The sequence below is a fragment of the Terrapene carolina genome, unplaced genomic scaffold (assembly GCF_002925995.2).
Source record: "Terrapene carolina triunguis isolate 2854851 unplaced genomic scaffold, T_m_triunguis-2.0 Scaffold171, whole genome shotgun sequence".
Taxonomy (NCBI): domain Eukaryota; kingdom Metazoa; phylum Chordata; order Testudines; family Emydidae; genus Terrapene; species Terrapene triunguis.
Window position 1 is genome coordinate 2,774,037 of NW_020664522.1, and position 18,203 is coordinate 2,792,239.

At 40.3% G+C, this 18,203-nt stretch overlaps 1 protein-coding gene across 3 annotated transcripts in view; it reads right to left on the bottom strand.

The window, feature by feature from the left end:
• The window catches only part of MOB2 (MOB kinase activator 2), a 170,488-nt gene that overhangs the window by 35,352 nt on the left and 116,933 nt on the right, over window positions 1–18,203 (bottom strand). The window contains exon 1 of one of the 3 annotated variants that reach the window (XM_024208939.1): window positions 8,643–8,845. The exons of the other annotated variants lie outside the window; for them this stretch is intronic. Coding sequence (XP_024064707.1) covers window positions 8,643–8,752 — 110 coding nt within the window. The 5' untranslated portion in view covers window positions 8,753–8,845. Of the gene's footprint in view, window positions 1–8,642; window positions 8,846–18,203 lie in introns of those variants that run through there. 3 annotated transcript variants of the gene reach the window in all.

Genomic DNA, 18,203 nt, shown 5'->3' on the forward strand with positions numbered 1-18,203 from the left:
AACTGATGTTTGACTGGTGGGCAGGTAAATCCTGCCTATATATCTCAGACAGAGTGTCGACCAATAAGAGCTCAGTTTTAGTAAGATATTTCCAAACATCAGCCTGCCCTGGAGAAGCAGCGTTATAAAATGTTAGTTAAACAAAAGAAACTGCTCTGGCAAGAGAAAAACAGTACTGATTTTGTGGCCTATATACTCTTTTGGTAAAGGGTTTGGGAGTGTTTAGACAGAAAGAGAAAACATGGCACAGATGGACTTTCAGTTCACACAGAATGCTGGATACATATTTAAAATCTCTGAGATGAAGGCACACTCCCCCATCAAAGGAGAGCACATACTCAGTAAAAGGATGGGTTATTAAAACATGGGAGATAAAAGGGGAAATCAAAGATTTCCAGGAAATTCTCAAAAAGGTTCAGGCTGCATGTTCACCACCTGTATGCATAGGAGTAGAGAACTTGGTCTAGGCAGAATTAACCAGTAATTAAAATGTAAAGCAACTCCTATGACACAGACACACAGCAAGAAGTCAAGAGACAGAGGATAGCAGAACGGTTTCAAGGTTTAAGATTACTATGAACTGTTTATTATTCCCAAAGACTGGGCCCACAGAGTCCCAAAATGCCTCTAGGATTGATCTTTAGAAAAAGATCAATATCTGTATCATCAAAGCTGAGGAAAGACAGGTTTAACCACAAACCCCTTTTTTTGTTTACACACACAACTAGTAGAGGGAAAATACAGTACGGGTTATTTCAATACACAAGCAAAAAAAATTTAGTGGTCCTACCCCCTCTGGCTACCACTTTGCAGGACAAAAAATATGTAACCAAAATACCTGCACAACACTAAGTGCCCATGAAGAAACACTGACTCCACTCCATTAAGCTAACTCCACAAGATGGTACACAAACATAAGCACTTTTATAAATACATGCGGGTCATGACATTTCTACAGCAACTACAGTTGGAATATCCTTCCACTTATTCAAGTGAAATGGAGGACTGCATGGCTCAGTGGGCTGGAAACAGGATGTAGAGCCTCTCTCTAGATCACCACTTCAAATCCAGCCCAACAGGTAGATAAACTTACTAGCATTCTTTGACAGAAAAAAACAGCATCTGATGGCTAGTAGAAGTCCAGATCCAAGCAGAAAAACTACCATCGAAAAAACCCACTCTTCTTACCGGCACTAGAAGCAATTTTGTTGGCCACATGAGCAAAGAAAGTAAGGACTGATAAATGCAAAGTAATGCACATTGGAAAACAGAACCCCAACTATACATATAAAATGATGGGGTCTAAATTAGCTGTTACCACTCAAGAAAGAGATCTTGGAGTCACTGTGGATAGTTCTCTAAAAACATCTGCTCAATGTACAGCGGCAGTCAAAAAAGAGAACAGAATGTTAGGAATCATTAAGAAAGGGATAATAAGACAGAAAATATCATATTGTCTCTCCATAAATCCATGGTATGCCAACATCTTGAATATTGCATACAGATGTGGTCGCCCCACCTCAAAAAAGATATATTGGAATTGGAAAAGGTTCAGAAAAGGGCAACAAAAATGATTAGGAGTATGGAATGGCTTCCATACGAGAAGAGATTAATAAGACTGGGACTTTTCAGCTTGGAAAAGAGACGAATAAGGGGGGTGGGGGGAGAATATGATAGAGGTCTATAAAATGATGACTGGTGTGGCAAAAGTAATTAAGGAAGTGTTATTTACTCCTTCTCATAACACAAGAACTAGGGGGTCACCCAATGAAATTAATAGACAGCAGGTGACAAAAGGAAGCCCTTTTTCACACAACACACAGTCAACCTGTGGAACTCTTTGCCAGAGTATGTTGTGAAGGACAAGACTATAACAGGGTTCAAAAAAGAACTAGATAAATCCATCGAGGATAGGTCCATCGATGGCTATTAGCCAGGATGGGCAGGGATGTTGTCCCTAGCCTCTGTTTGCCAGAAGCTGGGAATGGGTGATGGATCACTTGATGATGACCTGTTCTGTTCATTCCCTCTGGGGCACCTGGCATTGGCCACTGTTGAAAGACAGGATACTGGGCTAGACTGACCTTTGGTCTGACCCAGTATGGCCGTTCTTATGTTCTGAGTCAATATAGAGAACTAGCTACCCTTTCCCCTCAAGTAGTGGTCTCCCCATCAACAGTGTGGGGAAGCCTGCACTGCTTCTGCCTAGACTGTATCCCTTCTGGGCATAAGTGGAAGACTTCAGTCTCCAGGGATGGTCGGAAATAGTTCATTTTTGCTAGCACTTGATTCACACACCAAATTAGGAAAAGAGCCACCCACAGAGTCCCCTATATATTTCTTCCTTATCATGCAATGGCAAATAAAATAAAGCTTGCCTAGTCTCTAATGTCAGAGAGGGTTCAGTCCCAGGTCACTTCCTTCCTATCTCTTTGCAATGATGAAATGAGGAAGCCTATAGTGATTTTGATTAAAAAGCAATCATGTTTCACTTTAAAAGGTAAGACACTGAACTCCAACTGCAGACAATGTGTCACGTATTTTTCCTTTAAACTATTTTAGCACAATGGAAGTTAGAAAAAGAACAAGACAAAAATAATCTAGACAGTTCTAAATGGCCCCCAATCTACATTTAAGCATGTTAGGGAACACTATTTAAACACATTTATAGCTAATACAGTTAACATTGTAGTCTGGGCCAAACTGTTAAAATAGTGTTTTAACCTAGGCTAGAAAAAAACCATTTTTTAAAGACACCGTTTGGCTTATCTGCACTGCACACTTCAAACCTCATTAAAAACCAGTTGGGATAGTTTTTAAATAGAGCTTGTTAACATGGTTAAAAGGCCAATTGATATACCACTTTGCTTCCCCCCAGCACTTACCTGAAAACTAAGGGCACGTCTTCACTACCCGCCGGATCGGCGGGTAGCAATCGGTCTATCGGGGATCGACTTATCGCATCTAGTGAAGACGCGATAAAATCGATCCCTGATGGCTCTGTCGTCGACTCCGGAAATCCACCGCGGCAAGAGGCGGTAGCAGAGACGACGGCGGCGCGGCAGCGGTCGACTTGCCGCCGTCCTCACAGCCAGGTAAGTCGACCTAAAATACGCCACTTCAGCTACGCTATTCATGTAGCTGAAGTTGCGTATCTTAGGTCGACCCCCCGCTGTAGTGTAGATCTAGCCTAACTGAGCAACATGAAAAGGTGTGGGGGGCAGGAGGCAGAGAGATCATTCAATGACAAGAAGAAAGCACAATAGAAGATTACAGTATGGATACTATCAAAACACAGAGTACAATGTCAGGACTATGCTTTGTGTTTCCTTTTTAACCTCCCCAGTACCATTTGGGGGAGAGAAGGCTAAAGGAGTGGGAGCTTTGTTTCTGAATTCCTAAATATTTTTGGTGTATAACATACAAAGTATACTGCACAACTATGAGACTCCGACGCCAAGACAAATCAGTCTATGGAAAAAAAGAATGCATTCATTTATCAAGCAGCAAGGAAAGTTACGGTAGCTTGATAAGAGACCAGACACACATTTATATTCTTTTCTGTTTGCAAATTGCCTTACATAACTTACCACAAGAAAGGGGGCTGGGGACGCTAGCCAGAAAGAAGAGTCTAAAGTAGATTTTTACAGACTCTCCAAGAGATGAAATATGTAGGCGGATGTAAAAGGACCATGCATACTATGTACAGTAACAGGGGTCGTTAGATTACATAATTCAGGAAAGACCCATTTTACATCATAACATATCTGTGACACAAGGCAACTACCCAGGATGACTAATTTCAGCAGAGACTTAAAAGGAAAAGCAAAGGCATGGGAAGAGATGCTACATGATAAATGAAGTAAGTCATCTCTGAATATTGTCTGCACAAGATCTAAGCTGTCAGAGGAAAAGCAGACATACCACAGACCACTCCCACTGCTAACTCAGGTTCTGAATCACATTTGGGTGTCTATTCACATGATGAAAATATTTACACAGATAGAGAAAACTGTGTCTTAAAAGTATTAAAACACAGCTCAGAGCAAGGATTAAGATTACTAATGGGAACAGAATAAAGAAAGGTGGGCTGGATAGATTAGTATTACTTCCTCTATTACCTTTTAATTATTCAAGGTGACTAAAAAGAAGGCTTTGATGAACAGTCTATACTAACCTCCTGCTTTCTTGTGCATGGAGTTTTACCAATATTTGAAGAATGATATGATATGGGTAAACGGAGTTCAGTGTGCATACAATGTTTCTGCATAATTATTTTTGTCTCTCCCTCTCCCCCCCCACCCGTCCCCAACATCTCCATCTTGTGCTAAATGGAAGAAACAGTACACAATTGTATCTGTTTAATTTTCTTTCAATAATTGGCTAAAAATAACTGTCCAGAGTTCATCTATGTTTGGGGGGAAATATTTAAAATTAACATATTTCAAAAAGGCATTTATATATCAGAGAGCCTTTTATCTGTTGCCTGGAAATCCTATTAAACTCCATGCTAAGAGACATGTGCAACTTCAGCTCAGCTATGTTGAGATGAGTTTATGACTGTTCTAATGGTATTTTTAATTTGTTATATCTTCAGCAAAAATTAGCAGGCTTTGTACTGGGATTAGTAATTTTTGGGTAAAGTTTGCAGGCTGTAAGTATGGACAGGATGAAAAAGAGGCACTGTGCACAGCTCTCCAAAGACAAGCCCCCTATAATTTAAAGGAATATTAAAACACAAGAGTAGGTCTCATTTTAAAAAAATGAGAGTAGACAGACAATACATCTGCTGCTTCTGTTGCCCCTACTTTGCCTTCCTGGCTTCACTTGGTTTTCCCCTTTTTCTTTCCTATAAAGAATTATGGTTCATATTTTCTTAAGTTATCAATTGTTTATTCTTTTTCCTCTATTCAACCATTTGACATCCCGTTCTCTCTTTCCCTACTTTATCTAACACCTTCCCTATATATTCTCCCTCTTTTCCCTCTGTCCCAAAAATCTCTCTATTGTACTATTTTTAAAATGTACAGATTAATCTTTCCCTGCTGGTCTCTCCCCTATGGTTTGGAGACATTACTTGACAACAAAGAGGAATTAACCCTACATTACCACCTAACAGAAGATAAAAACAAAGGTGGAGGGCGTTGCAGTGCAGAGAAAAAGTTAAAGTATAAAACATTACAGTTAAGTAAAACAACATATTTGTTGTAATTAATGTGTAATGCATCTGCACTAGAAAAACTGTCACTTTTAATTCTCAGCCTGTGCAGCTCCATAAGCGGTAGCAATGGTGGAGTCTGTTTAGACGGTGGCATTTTTACCACTGTTTTTTGTCACTGCTGAGCCACGTCCTCATCAAAGCTTCCAACAGTGGAGCTGAACCAGTGTGGAATTTAGGGTTCTAATTTTGCCAGTGTAGACAAAACCTTAAACGTCAGCAAACTGTTTACATATTCAGCACTGGCACACACAAAAATCCACCAAGCCTTTCTTCACCCAGCTAATAACAGTCCCTTTGATATTCTCCACAAGTAGTTTCAAGGCCTGATCTACACAGGAAAAGTTACTGGTCACTGACAATGGTTGTCATTCAGAAGTTCACACCACTTCAACTTCAATGTAGACCACCACAAACAGAGTTTGGCATGGTTTAAGAAAGCCACATTTATAACTGTGCTGAATATATTTTGTCTTAGACTAGACTATAACAGGGTTCAAAAATGAACTAGATAAGTTCATGGAGGATAGGTCCATCAATGGCTATTGGCCAGGATGGACAGGGATGATGTCCCTAGCCTCTGTTTGCCAGAAGCTGGGAATGGGTGACAGGGGATGCATAACTTGATGATTACCTGTTCTGTTCATTCCCTCTGGGGCATCTGGCATTGGCCACTGTCGGAAGACAGGATACTGGGCTAGACGGACCTTTGGTCTGACCCAGTAGGGCCGTTCTTATGTCCTACACTTGCAGTCAGACAAGTACCAAACTAATGACACCAATCATTGTCAAGAAGAAATTTTTCCTATAACCAGCCCTATGTCCCTCCCACTTTCATCAACAGCATCACTGGCCTCACATGTTGCTATGAAGTGCTAGCAGACTATTTTTGCAACAAACTTGCACACCTCACTCCTTAGACACGAGGTAGTCGATTATTTTTTGTCAAGGTCTAAATTTCTTGGTCAAGTTATAGTCAAGGTCCAAACTCCAGAGCAAATTTTTATACCACAATAACAGTAATGATAATAATAAGTAAATAAAAAATTCCACAGTCCATTCAAAAGCATCTGGCAGTCCAGATTTGGCCCGTGGTCCACCTATTAACTTCCCCTGTCTTAGACCAATCTCAGACCTATGTTCTTACTATCACCCATCATCCTAGTATCTTAGCTCTTTATAGGGTGATGAATCTATCATCAACACTCTTATGAGGTAGGGAAGTATTATTCCATTTCACAGACTGCGGCAGAGCGAGATTAAGTGACTCATACAAGGTCACAGGAGGAGTTTGCAGCAGATCCAGGAAACAAACCCAGATCTGAGTCCCAGGCCAGAGTCCAAACAGGCTGAGCTGGGCTGCTGTCTGGCAGGGACTGTGAGGTGACTTCACATTTTTTTTCTTTTTGGATGCAGAAGTTGGTGGCCCAGGACAAACAGGCAAATCCAAAAAAGGACAGTGACACACAAGAACCATCAGTTCCTGGGAAGTATTCAAATGTAGGAGAAGAAAAAGTACTTATGCATTATGACACAAAGTATAGTAATTTATCCACAAACACCTGTCCAATAGTAGCCGAGGCAAAATAAAATCCATCTAATTTCTTCATCATCCAGGCCTAAAACATTACACATACTATGGCAGCTTTTCCCTTCTTTCATGCTAGAGTTATGGTATATGCTTTAGAAAATCAGACATGCAGTAGCACAAGTAACTTCAGAAGAAATTACACTGTGGTTACCAAAAATAAATTATACAGAAATGTAATATACGCACTCTCAAAATAGGAAAAAAAATATCAGTAAGACTTAAAGTTATTCAGTTATGTCAAAATTATTCAGCTCTCAAACATACAAATGTATACGTTTCACTTGTAAGTCATGGGAAGTTACCTATATTTAAGACCAGCTATTACAGACCCTGAACAAAGGCTTTGGCAATACTTTCCCTCAGAGGCACCAATGTATCTACATCTGGGAGTGCTGCCAATAGAACAGCTACTAAAACTTCAAAAAGGTTCACAACATGAATAGCCAGCTACTGGCCAAAGTGTTTTAAGATAGGACTTACTGCATACCACCACATTGAATTACAGAACCTAAAAAAAAAAGCTTGCAAACAAAGAACGGAACCTGAAACAGTTCTGAAACACTAAACTAGTTGAAGAGCTGGGAAAGGAACTTACCATTCCTCAAAACTCTACCCCTTAGAAAATATCAATGAGAGCCAAAAGTATGAAAAGGGGAATGACAGAGCAAGCAAAAGGGAAAAGGGGAAGACAGCTATTATTTAAAATTAACAATTAAAAAAAATGCATCCCCTCTAACTTAAGCACAGTCAAGTTCTCTAGCAGAAATGAAAGTCAGATCTTAGTCCAGTTTTTCCTGTCTTTACTTAGTTGTCACAAAGTTCAAGTTTAATGAACATCTTCACAGTGCAGACTGTGGTGTCATAGGACCCATAAATCAAAGAAGGAAGACATGGGATGTTTCTGTTGACAAACATTTTTAACAATTCGCCATCAATAAGAGGAAACAGCCGCAAGCAGAGGCTTGCCAAATAAAGTTATGTGCATGCAACAAAGCCCCTCTTTGGGCTTGTGCACTAATTCTTCACAGTTTAGAAAGATATTTGAGCTCATGTTAACAGAAATAAAAAGCTACATTTTCCCCAACATCAAGCCTGTTTCTTCTAATATTTCAGATGAAATTTTCCTTTCAACCCAGAACAGATCAGAACTCTCCTCAATCAAGGTATTATACTTGCCAAAAGTTTTCCTTTTGGTCTTGATATTTACATATACACGTACAATCAGACTCGTAACAGTATGTTTAGAATACATGAACTAATTTTTTAAAGCATATTCTTTACCAATGTACAGACAAAAAAGCCACGTGCATTATGTAGATTCTTGGTCAAACTACTTACTCAAGTAACACTACCAATGAAGAAAACAAGTAGCCATTCACCAACCATCCCCTTGAAACTCAGCCCTCTCAGATGCCTTCAAACTCTATTTCACTAGAGTATCATATTTGACAAACAGTTTTAAACACTGGTATAAATTCAAAAAGTTTTTGATAGAAATTCCACATTTATATGGCTACCAATTAAGTTTTAGAGGCAAATCAACACAGCTTTTGATTCCCCATTCCTTAAAAATGTTGGACAAGACCAACGGTTACTTTGCCAGTTGTCTACCTCACAACATTGTTCAAGTCCCCCTCTCACAATGTATCTCCACTTTACAACATTGTCTTTACAGAGTTTCCCTCACTACACACTTATTTGTGCTTTTGAAATCAAATGAAATAAAATAAAGTATGCTCCAAACTAAAAGTTTTCCCCATTTTGCTATGCATGCCAACTCCCTGCCCTGTACCTCTCCCTTAATTTCTAAAATGACGACAACCTGATTGTTACCTTAGCACTTTACCCACTGCCTGTAGAACCATTTTGCAGCTTAATCCAGTTTTAGGATTCTGGGAGAGTACGGGTCTGTCTCCAGAGAGGTTACAGTGATCCCCAACCATGGTACAAAGAGAAAATGAGGGACGGGAGGGAAAAGCTGAGAGGAAGGGCCAGTACAGCCTCACCTCCACTCTTTCAATCTCTCTCCCTGTAAAAACGAGTCCAACCACATTCACAGAGTGTACACAGCTTACTTCACCCAGTCCTCCCTCCCTCTTTTCCTCAGCCAATAAGCAAGCAGCAAGAGAAAGAGGGGAAAAAAACTCAGCTGGAAAAGACAAACAGCTGCTCCTTTTTTTTTTTTTTTTTTATAAAGAAAAAACATTCTGAGCTAGAGCCAAGTCTGAGGAGCCAGGGCCAATAAGGGAGCATCTGAATTGGCCTTTTCAAACCGGCGCCAGCCGTGCAGCAAGACAAGAGTAGTAGTGTGGGGGATAAGCAAGCCTCTTTCAGCCAAGCTCTTTGCAGTACTGTGTTGGGAGACATATTTCATTAACTAATCCCTGTAGAGGAAAGGAAGCAGCACTTTTACACCCAACTTCATATTTTATCATTCTTATTCCCAGTGCAAAAGGCTAGATAGACAAGGGTACATTCAGGTACACAGCAAACCCCATTTCTAACAATATCAGCTTATGAAGTCCTCCACCACGCTCTGCAAGATACGGCACAATAATTTAATAATAAATTAATACCACAAGCAGAAAAACCCAGGCAGAGGGAGAAATTCTACATAAAGAGAAGAGAAATTTTTCCAAACACAGCGTAACAAAACATCATCTACAAAGTAAAAGTTTTAGGTATTTTTAAGTGGAGAAGGAGGGAGCTAAGATGGATGTGAAGGGATTGGGGGCATCCTAAGAGTATCCACAGCAAAGACACAATTACCTAATAACCTAAGGCCTGATAGTGAAATCCCTAAAAGATACATCCGGATTGAGTCAGGATGAAGTTCAAAATCAGCAGAAGTAACAGTCAATTTGCAAATTTATAGGCAGCAAATAGTAAACAAGACCAAGTGGGCATTATAGGATCATGGTTGTTCAAGACAGTGAGCAAGCATGCTATTGTTTGCAGCTTGTGCAGAGTCTAATGAAGTAACCACACTGAAAGCCCTGCTAGAAGTGGGAATAATTAATCTTCATTATCAGCAAGTAGTGTGTTGCTCTTTAGGGCTTGTCTACACTGGCACTTTACAGCAGTGCAACTTTCTCACTCAGGGGTGTGAAAAAACACCCCCCTGAGCACTGCAAGTTTCAGCGCTATAACGTGGCAGTGTAGACAGTGCACCCAGTGCTGTTAGCTACACCCCTCGTGGAGGTGGTTTTTTTAAAGAGCTGGGAGAGCTCTCCCCCAGCGCTGTGCCGTGACTACACAAGCCACTGATGTGTATCAGAGGACTATGGACATCTAATTCTACCAGTATTCTCCCTGTGGCTCACTCAAAAAGCCCAGGGAGAATACTGTTTTGCATTTATGTAGTACCTTCTATCCACAGGATTTGTAATCCATTAGCTTTAGCCTCAATATCCTTGTTAAGTAGAGGAATATTACAGTAGGAGGTATTTTTATCCTTGTTCTTCCAACTGATCTAGCTGAGACAGAGGATAAGTGACTTCTCCAGTGTCACACAGGAAGTCTGTGGATGGGCTAGAAAGAAAACGTCTCTCTCCAACTTCTAGTCCTGTGCCTTAACCACAAGATCATCCTCTCTCTTGGAATAGTCTGGTACTGCCCAAACTTTTCCCCCTAAATAATGCAAACTTGTTATATTAAGTCAATCACGCTACTAGAGTGAGGCAGAATACCCACAGAAGGAACACAGTAGCGAGGGAAACCCACACACTTTATTCACCAACTAAAATTCACACAGACATTTAGCCCTTTTAAATCAGTCGTAAAACAATAAGCATTTAAAAATTTTTACAGTGCACTAACAGACAAAATATTAAGGGAAAACCTTATTGTTTCCAGGTAAGTCAAACGAGGGTAAATATGAAACGCTATGATAACACTGTTACGATTTTAACAAGAAAGCTGGCCTCTCCATGCCTCATTAGTAAGCTAAAAGATTCACACTATCTGATAGAAGGCCTCAACATCCTCACATAGAGGACTGAATTTAGGAACTTTTGTGATACACCTCTTGAGAAGGATGTCAAACAAGAAACTGAGACTTGAACAATTTTAAAACCTATGATCTTTTCCCCTTGACATATGTAATCACTGATCCATTTGCAGATGGTTAACCTCTGTACCACACTTCCACTTTCAATGCTCTCTTTTGTGAAACATTCTCCCTTCCCCTGAAGCACTCTTCCTTTCCTCTATTTCTCCAACTATCAGTTCTCTATTTGGCAAGCTGCAACCCCCCTTCTTTGGGCTGACTGTACTGTACAGTTGTATGCTTACATAAAATCCAGTAACATCTTGTAGTTAAAGATTCTGTGTCTCAGTTCTTATTTTAAATACCCCATGCAACCGAAAGTAAAGGTTTTTAGAAAGCACAACTCAGCCACTTTGAGCAGGTATGTTTTATTATGTATGGTGTCAAATTTAGTAACTTAAAACATATGTGCAACATGGCCATTAGGTGCCATGGAAAGTCGTAACTTTGGATTTTCAGAATTTTAAAACAAGAGACTTTGATCATAAGTTCAATGAACAGATTTATCTGAAAACAGTCATATCCAAAAAGGAGTACTCAAATGCAGCATGTTTATTTGAAGGTGTAATAATTGAAAATAATTATGTATGTTCATACTGATATTCACTTGAATTACAACAATGATGTACATTAAAAGGTCCAATGTCCGACTTCACACTCAAATAATTACATTCTTCCCCTTTAAATTATCCTGAAAGTTCCTCCTGGATACGTAGTCTTCATATACTATCTCAAAATTCTGCACAATTGTTTAACAGCTGCTTAGTTCCACCTTGGACATACGTGCCTTTCAGTAGTAGGAGAAGTGGTGCCTATATATCCCTTTCCTACCACACAGGGATAATAATGAGGCTTTTTTGGGAAGGTGCACTGAAATTAGAGAATAAAAAGTGTCAGATCCCCACAGTGGGTGTGTGAGAGGGGTGGGCCAGTTACAGACACTATGCTTTGTTATGGTAGCAGAATCATAGACATCTGAGCATAGATTGCTCCCAGTACACAAGATAAATTACTAACGTTAATCTCATAAGTGATGACATAGGGTAAGAAAAAGGTACCAATCACAGAGGGAAAGGCAGAGCACCCCCTGACATCTATTCACAAAACAAATGCATATACTGCATACTGAGGGCACACTTTCCATACTAACTCAAGCCACTGCAAGACCAAAGACAAAGAGCTTTATGGTTGATACCATCTACACTCAGACCTCACCCTGATGGGAATGTTGACCCATCAGGCCAAGGAGTGATATTTAGCAATCTTATGAATAATGCTTTGTGTGTTTATAACCATTTTATAAGCAACTGTTGCTCAATTAGCTATTTATTTGCCTCTTTCAGGGTTCCATAAAAGCAGCATAAAGCAGGTACCACAGGGAAGTATAGTAGTATCAAGAGGCTTGGAAAAGAACAAGTCAAAAACACTCAGACAAGCGAATAACGTAAGAAACAAAAATATAGAGGCCACTAAAGTGCAACTCAGCATTTATATGAGAAATGAAGGGCTTGTAATGTCAGATTGTAAAGTTCTGTTTTAAATTAAATTGCAGTCTATTGTGTGTCCCTGCCTGCCATGTAATATTTCACTTCAGCTAGCTAATTGCCCCTTTTGTTTGACTTTAACGTGCTTGTGCTATTACCTTGCCAAGTAACCTAATTACCTCAGAACGTGTCCCCAGTGCTCTGGGACCACTCAAGAATTAGCAGCAGGAACGTTTACATCATTTAGTTTACCTCCAAGTCTTATTTACATTGGAAAGTAATTTCAGTCTTCATTCTGCTATCATCCCAACAACAGCAGGAGGGGAAAAACACTTGGTGTTTTGTCCAAATCCAAAGTCTCATAACTCCTGATAAAAACTGAGGGCTTGTCCACACAGAGCTGCAGTGTGCTCTATGGGGTTTGAGTTGCAAAGTGCTTTAGCATGCTGTCCATTAACTGGTCTGTGTAGACCATGCTGGCACGACCAAAAAGTTCCCTAGTGTACTTTAACATAGTACTATTTTAAAGCGCACTCCAGAACTTTTTGTTGGTGCTAGCAGGGTCTACTTGGGCCAGTTAGTGTGCAGCACATGGGGGTACTTTAAAAATCACACACCCATAGAACACATTGTCTCTCCGTGTAGAGGAGCTAGGGTTGCCACCTAGCCAGTTTTTGACTGGCCTGGCCAGTTTTTCTGCTGTCTTGCCTGTTACCCATCAGAGATGTGGCATGTCGCTGTTTGTTTTGCTGCCCATGCAGCAGTCTTGGCTCCTGGGAGTGTCACAGCCTGGACAGTGCCCAGGCCCTGCGCTGCATGCATGCAGCGTGCCAGGCCCTTGCCTGCTGGGGCCACCACAGCTCCTCTTGGTGCCGGGACTGAAGTGGGGTAAACAGACCCATCATTCAGGGACAGGACTCACCAGCAGCAGGGGTGGGATGGAGCCCACAGCCAGTGGGCGATTTTTCTGTGCCTCAGAGATGACAACTCTAACATAGGCCTTAAGAGTGAAGTCAACCCAGAGGCACAAAAAGTTTAGTGATGGGGTGGGGATCGTATAAGAAGGAAAGATGTCAGAAATGTACTTTCAACTCCAACCCAGAAACATCAGGAAGGGAACATGCCCTCTTGACCACAAAGTGTGCTGAGATAAAAGCCCTGTAATTCAATTGATGCAAGAATTTAAGAAAATTCATCAAATTTGATAAATACTTTCAAAATGTTGACACGGTACCTAAACTGATCAGTATTTTACTGTATTTTTAAAGCTCTGGTGGCAATGATTAAGAGTCAGTATTTGGAGCAGCAACCACTTTCTTTAGCTTTAGCTATTGCTATGCTTTGCTCTGCAACAGGCAGAAAGAAGAGATTGGTACATAATATCTTCACTAAATCTGAAACACCAGAAACAAACAGCTATTCTGTTGGGGGCAAGAGCAGCAAGTTGGAGTGCGGAAGTCAGAAGAAGCCTAATGTGAACCTGCAAAAGTCTTCAAGATATTGTTCAAATGCCAACAGGAATTCTTAAAGCGTTTGAATTGTGGGCAAGACCCACAAAAAGCAGGACAGTCATAGAGAGTTCAGCTCAATAAAGTTAGACCGTACCAAAAACAGGAAAGTGAGCGTTACTGCATGTACTAAGCAACATGAGTAGTTTGATCAGAAAACTTCTAGCGAGTATGTAGGCCTGCACCCATACCACCTTGTGCTGAGATCACTTCAGAGCTCTAGCTAAATGGAGTTAAGTCAGATCTGTATTTGGATGCGACACTTCTAAAAGACATGGAGGTGTTTGAGTAAAGATAATAGTTCAGCAGATGGCACTCTTGCCTGTATCAATATTGAAAAAAAGCCCAAGAGTTGTTAAGGACTGCTATGCTGTTGGAGGGCCAGTCTTCTGAATTAGGGTATGTCTTCAGTGCAGAGTTAATACAAGTTATCTACATTCTACAAAATCAAGTGAAAACCTTGCAATGGCCCAATGCCAAATCAGACAGCACAGCAGTGCCTGGTTGGAAGGCACAATTCACTTTAGACAAGATAAAAAAACCCATTTCTCTACATTCTCTCCCCTTCAAGAAAAGATATCCACATTCTTTCTCCCTCAACAAGAAAAAAAAAAATCCAAAAACAAGATTTAGTTTCTACTAAAAAGTACAGGTACACTGATGATCTGGTACATGTATCCTTCTGAAAGCACCAGCACATGGCTGCAACATACATACTAAGGGTACGTCCAAACCACCCGCCGGATCGGCGGGTAGCGATCGATCTATCCGGGATCGATATAACGCGTCTCGTCTAGACGTGATATATCTATCCCCGAACGCGCTCCCGTCGACTCTGGAACTCCACCAGGGCGAGCGGCGGTAGCGGAGTCAATGGGGGAGCCACGGCCGTCAATCCCACGCCGTGAGGACGAGAGGTAAGCCGAAATAAGATACGTCGACTTCAGCTACACTATTCCCGTAGCTGAAGTTGCGTATCTTACATCGACCCCCCCCCCCCCACACACACACACACTGTAGACCAGGCCTAAGAGAAGTGAAGTCAGAGGAAGCAATCTTATTGAAAAAAAACTTATCTGCCTCAGTGCAGCATGGGTGAGTTGCTCCTGGCAGACAGTAAGAAATGGTGTGCTCAGTTTATGTCATTCCTAACCTTTTTTTTTTTTTTTCCTGGAGATCATAACACAGATGGGAGTTTCATCTCAGACTTGACTATTCCTTTTACTGTATTTTCTTGCCCTAATTCTGAAGCTTAAATGGGCTGCTCTCCAAGGAAGGATTAGTGCAATAATGTATTTTAATATTAAAGAGCTAAAGTGAAAGACTCTTGTTGTTCTCCTTCCATCCCACAAACACACAAGACCCCTAGCTTCATATAAAAAGGCTGTGCTTCTAAAACTTGGCTAAGAAATTCTCCCCAGAGTCATTTAACATTCTGAACTACTTTCTACACATATACATAACCTCCCTGTAAGGTGTACAACACAACTACTGTTTTCAGTTTTACGTCAATATGGCATAGCAAACGAAGCCAAACTGCAAGCTGTCATGGAATTCTAGGCTGAGGGCTACAAGGTGTAATCAGCACAGAGAGGGAGGGTCCCGGAGTCAGCAGTTCTCATTGGACAAGACTATCCATGCTTTGGGTGGGAAAGGAGTGGAAGGAAATAAGTGGAGACTGCTTGGAGTTTTCCCAGACACAGAGCACCATTCAAGAAGCACAAGTTTCTCCCCCTACTTAGCGTTATAACTCCAGCCCCATTTCAGTCTGCTCCAGGCAGCATTACTGGAGATGATTTTATTTGATAATGTCACACTTAGATGAGGGCAGAGGGAAAACAAGGGGTCGTAAAAGTAACCGTGAGATATGCTTGAGGAGAATTCTCTCCAGGCATGCTATATTAAATACATGTGGAAACACAATTTACATTATGTGAGATTAAACAGTAGAAGCTATTCAGTGCAACTCACAGCACCTACCGAAAAATTTCTCAACTACGGTTGTTAAAAGCAAGGCCACAAAACTTTGAAGGCACAAAATGAACTTGATTCACCCCAAGCCCATGACTTGTTAACATCCCTCACAACTAGGCTCATTACAGGATTAGCTTCACCTAGAACACGCGTGCTGCACCTTCACCTATTTTCAAAACACCTAGCAGTGCCAGCTTAATCCAGTGCTTAGATAGGTGCACATCAGCTCCTATGATGTAAAATATACCATAAGCAGTCTAGTTAAGACCAAATATTGTAGGAGCTTCCGAGACCAAAAAGTTTCCAGATACAGCTGGGTCTTGAGCTGTTTTACTGTTGTTTGTATTGCAGAAGACCAGTTTAGGGGAGAAAAGACCACTTTACAACCCCAAGGTAAAACCTGTTTGGACAGTGTGCATGTAATGGCATGAGAGAGAGGCAGACACATAGCAGAAAGAATTTAACAAGTACCTCATCCCAGTGACCTACTTACTGCTAAATGCAAGTCAGAAAAGATTGGTTAGAAATACAACCCCAAGTAGTAATGCTGAAGATTGTTACTTTGAGGGTTCACCCTCAAGTCTGACACATTGCTGAAATCTTTTCGATTGATTATGAAGTACTTTTGGCAACTTACAAATATATTTTTAAATGATAGGGTAGGGAGGGGAAGTTAAATTTTAAAAATAGAAAAATATTTTAAATGTATATTTACAAGAAAACACAAAAACTCCATCTCCGTACACTTTGTTATAGTTGAGTTGTACATCCGAAGTAGTAATGACATGGCTCCCATAGCAATTGCAACTTTGCTCCTTGATAAGTATGTTCTATTTTCTGCACTTGTAAACTTTAGTGCGCACACCCCTACCACCATTTTCCATCTTCACACATCTCTGAAATCTTAATTACAAAAATGAATTTAGTTTTCACTTTGATGTTAAAGAGGACAGTGTTGGTACACTTGACTAAACACAATTATCCATTTAATTCACATCTTAAATGCTTGGAGACAATACAACTCATTGTACCACACTTTCCAGAGAACACAAAATTTGAACTGAATGTGCAATCTAATACTCACATGTTCAAACATGGTACAGTGGATCTGGATTAAAGAATGACTGGCCAGTATCCAGAGTACTCGAGTTTAAGACTGGTTTATGCTGTACTCAGTATTTCATTCTCCAGACATTGATAGAGCACATGTATCTGGACCACAGCAGTCTGGTATATTAAGGAATTAGAAGAAAACAGAATCCTATGCATACGGTCTTCAAATTTTTTAAACTTACATAATTTGTAGATAAAAATGTCTTCAAAAACAGGACAATGACACTAATATATTGAACTAAATTCATGCAAAAGTTTAATTTAGGATTTTTTATTATCAAAGAGCATCTGAAAGATTAAGTGATAGAAACTACTATTTCTTTCTTTACACTATAACAATTCAAAAAACTTATATAAGTGGATTTTTCTCAAACTATCACGTTTTCTCCCTGGTCTTAGAGTTAGTGTAAGTAATTTTAGCCTAGGGGTAACTTCCCGAAAAAACACTAAACACTTCAAAAGAACTTATGATGCAAGTGCCTCCCATGCTTCTGTTAAAAATCATGCCAGTGACACAGATGTTATTATAGTGACACATGCATGCACAGTTATATACCCTGGTTTTTAAGAGCTTGTAACTTTGATCTAGACAATGAAAAATGAAAAAAAAAACAACAGATGGGTTATATCTTTATAGATTGACCGAAGACTAAAATAAAGAAAGCTTTTAGAATTTGAGTCTCATCAGGCCATGAGAAGGCAAAAAAAATGTGGCACAAAGCGTATGGGATCGGTCCTGATTAAGAATCATATTAATTGAGATAAAAAAGGGGAAATATGTAAACAAAGTCAGGTGCAGGTGTGGATGGGAGTTTCCCTCTTTAAAGAGCTCTGGTTATTGGGTTTGGTGACATTGCTTGGTTTGCTACCATTGTCTTGTCCAAACTTTTAGTTCAGATTGCAATCTCCAATTCACACACATGTACTTGCCTAGATTTACGTTTTTTCCTTGTTAGCTGCTAGGGCTCTGAAATGGGCCTTCACTGGCTAGAGAAAGGAATAAAAAGCAGTGGATAACAGAAGAAATTCACTGTTTGTGAAGTTCTCTATTCACCACTTTCAGCGTTTCTAGCCTCGTACTGCAGCAGATTGTTTGCAGCCAGTACTGTTACGTAGTAAGAAAATTCACCTGCCCTAAGCGAAATTGGCTGCTCTACTAGAGAGAAAGTCTTGAGGTTAATATATTGAACTGGGACTTAGATTGGAGTTAAACTCTTGGCTTTACCAAAGACTTCATGTATGAATTTCAAATAACCTAGTCTTTGGG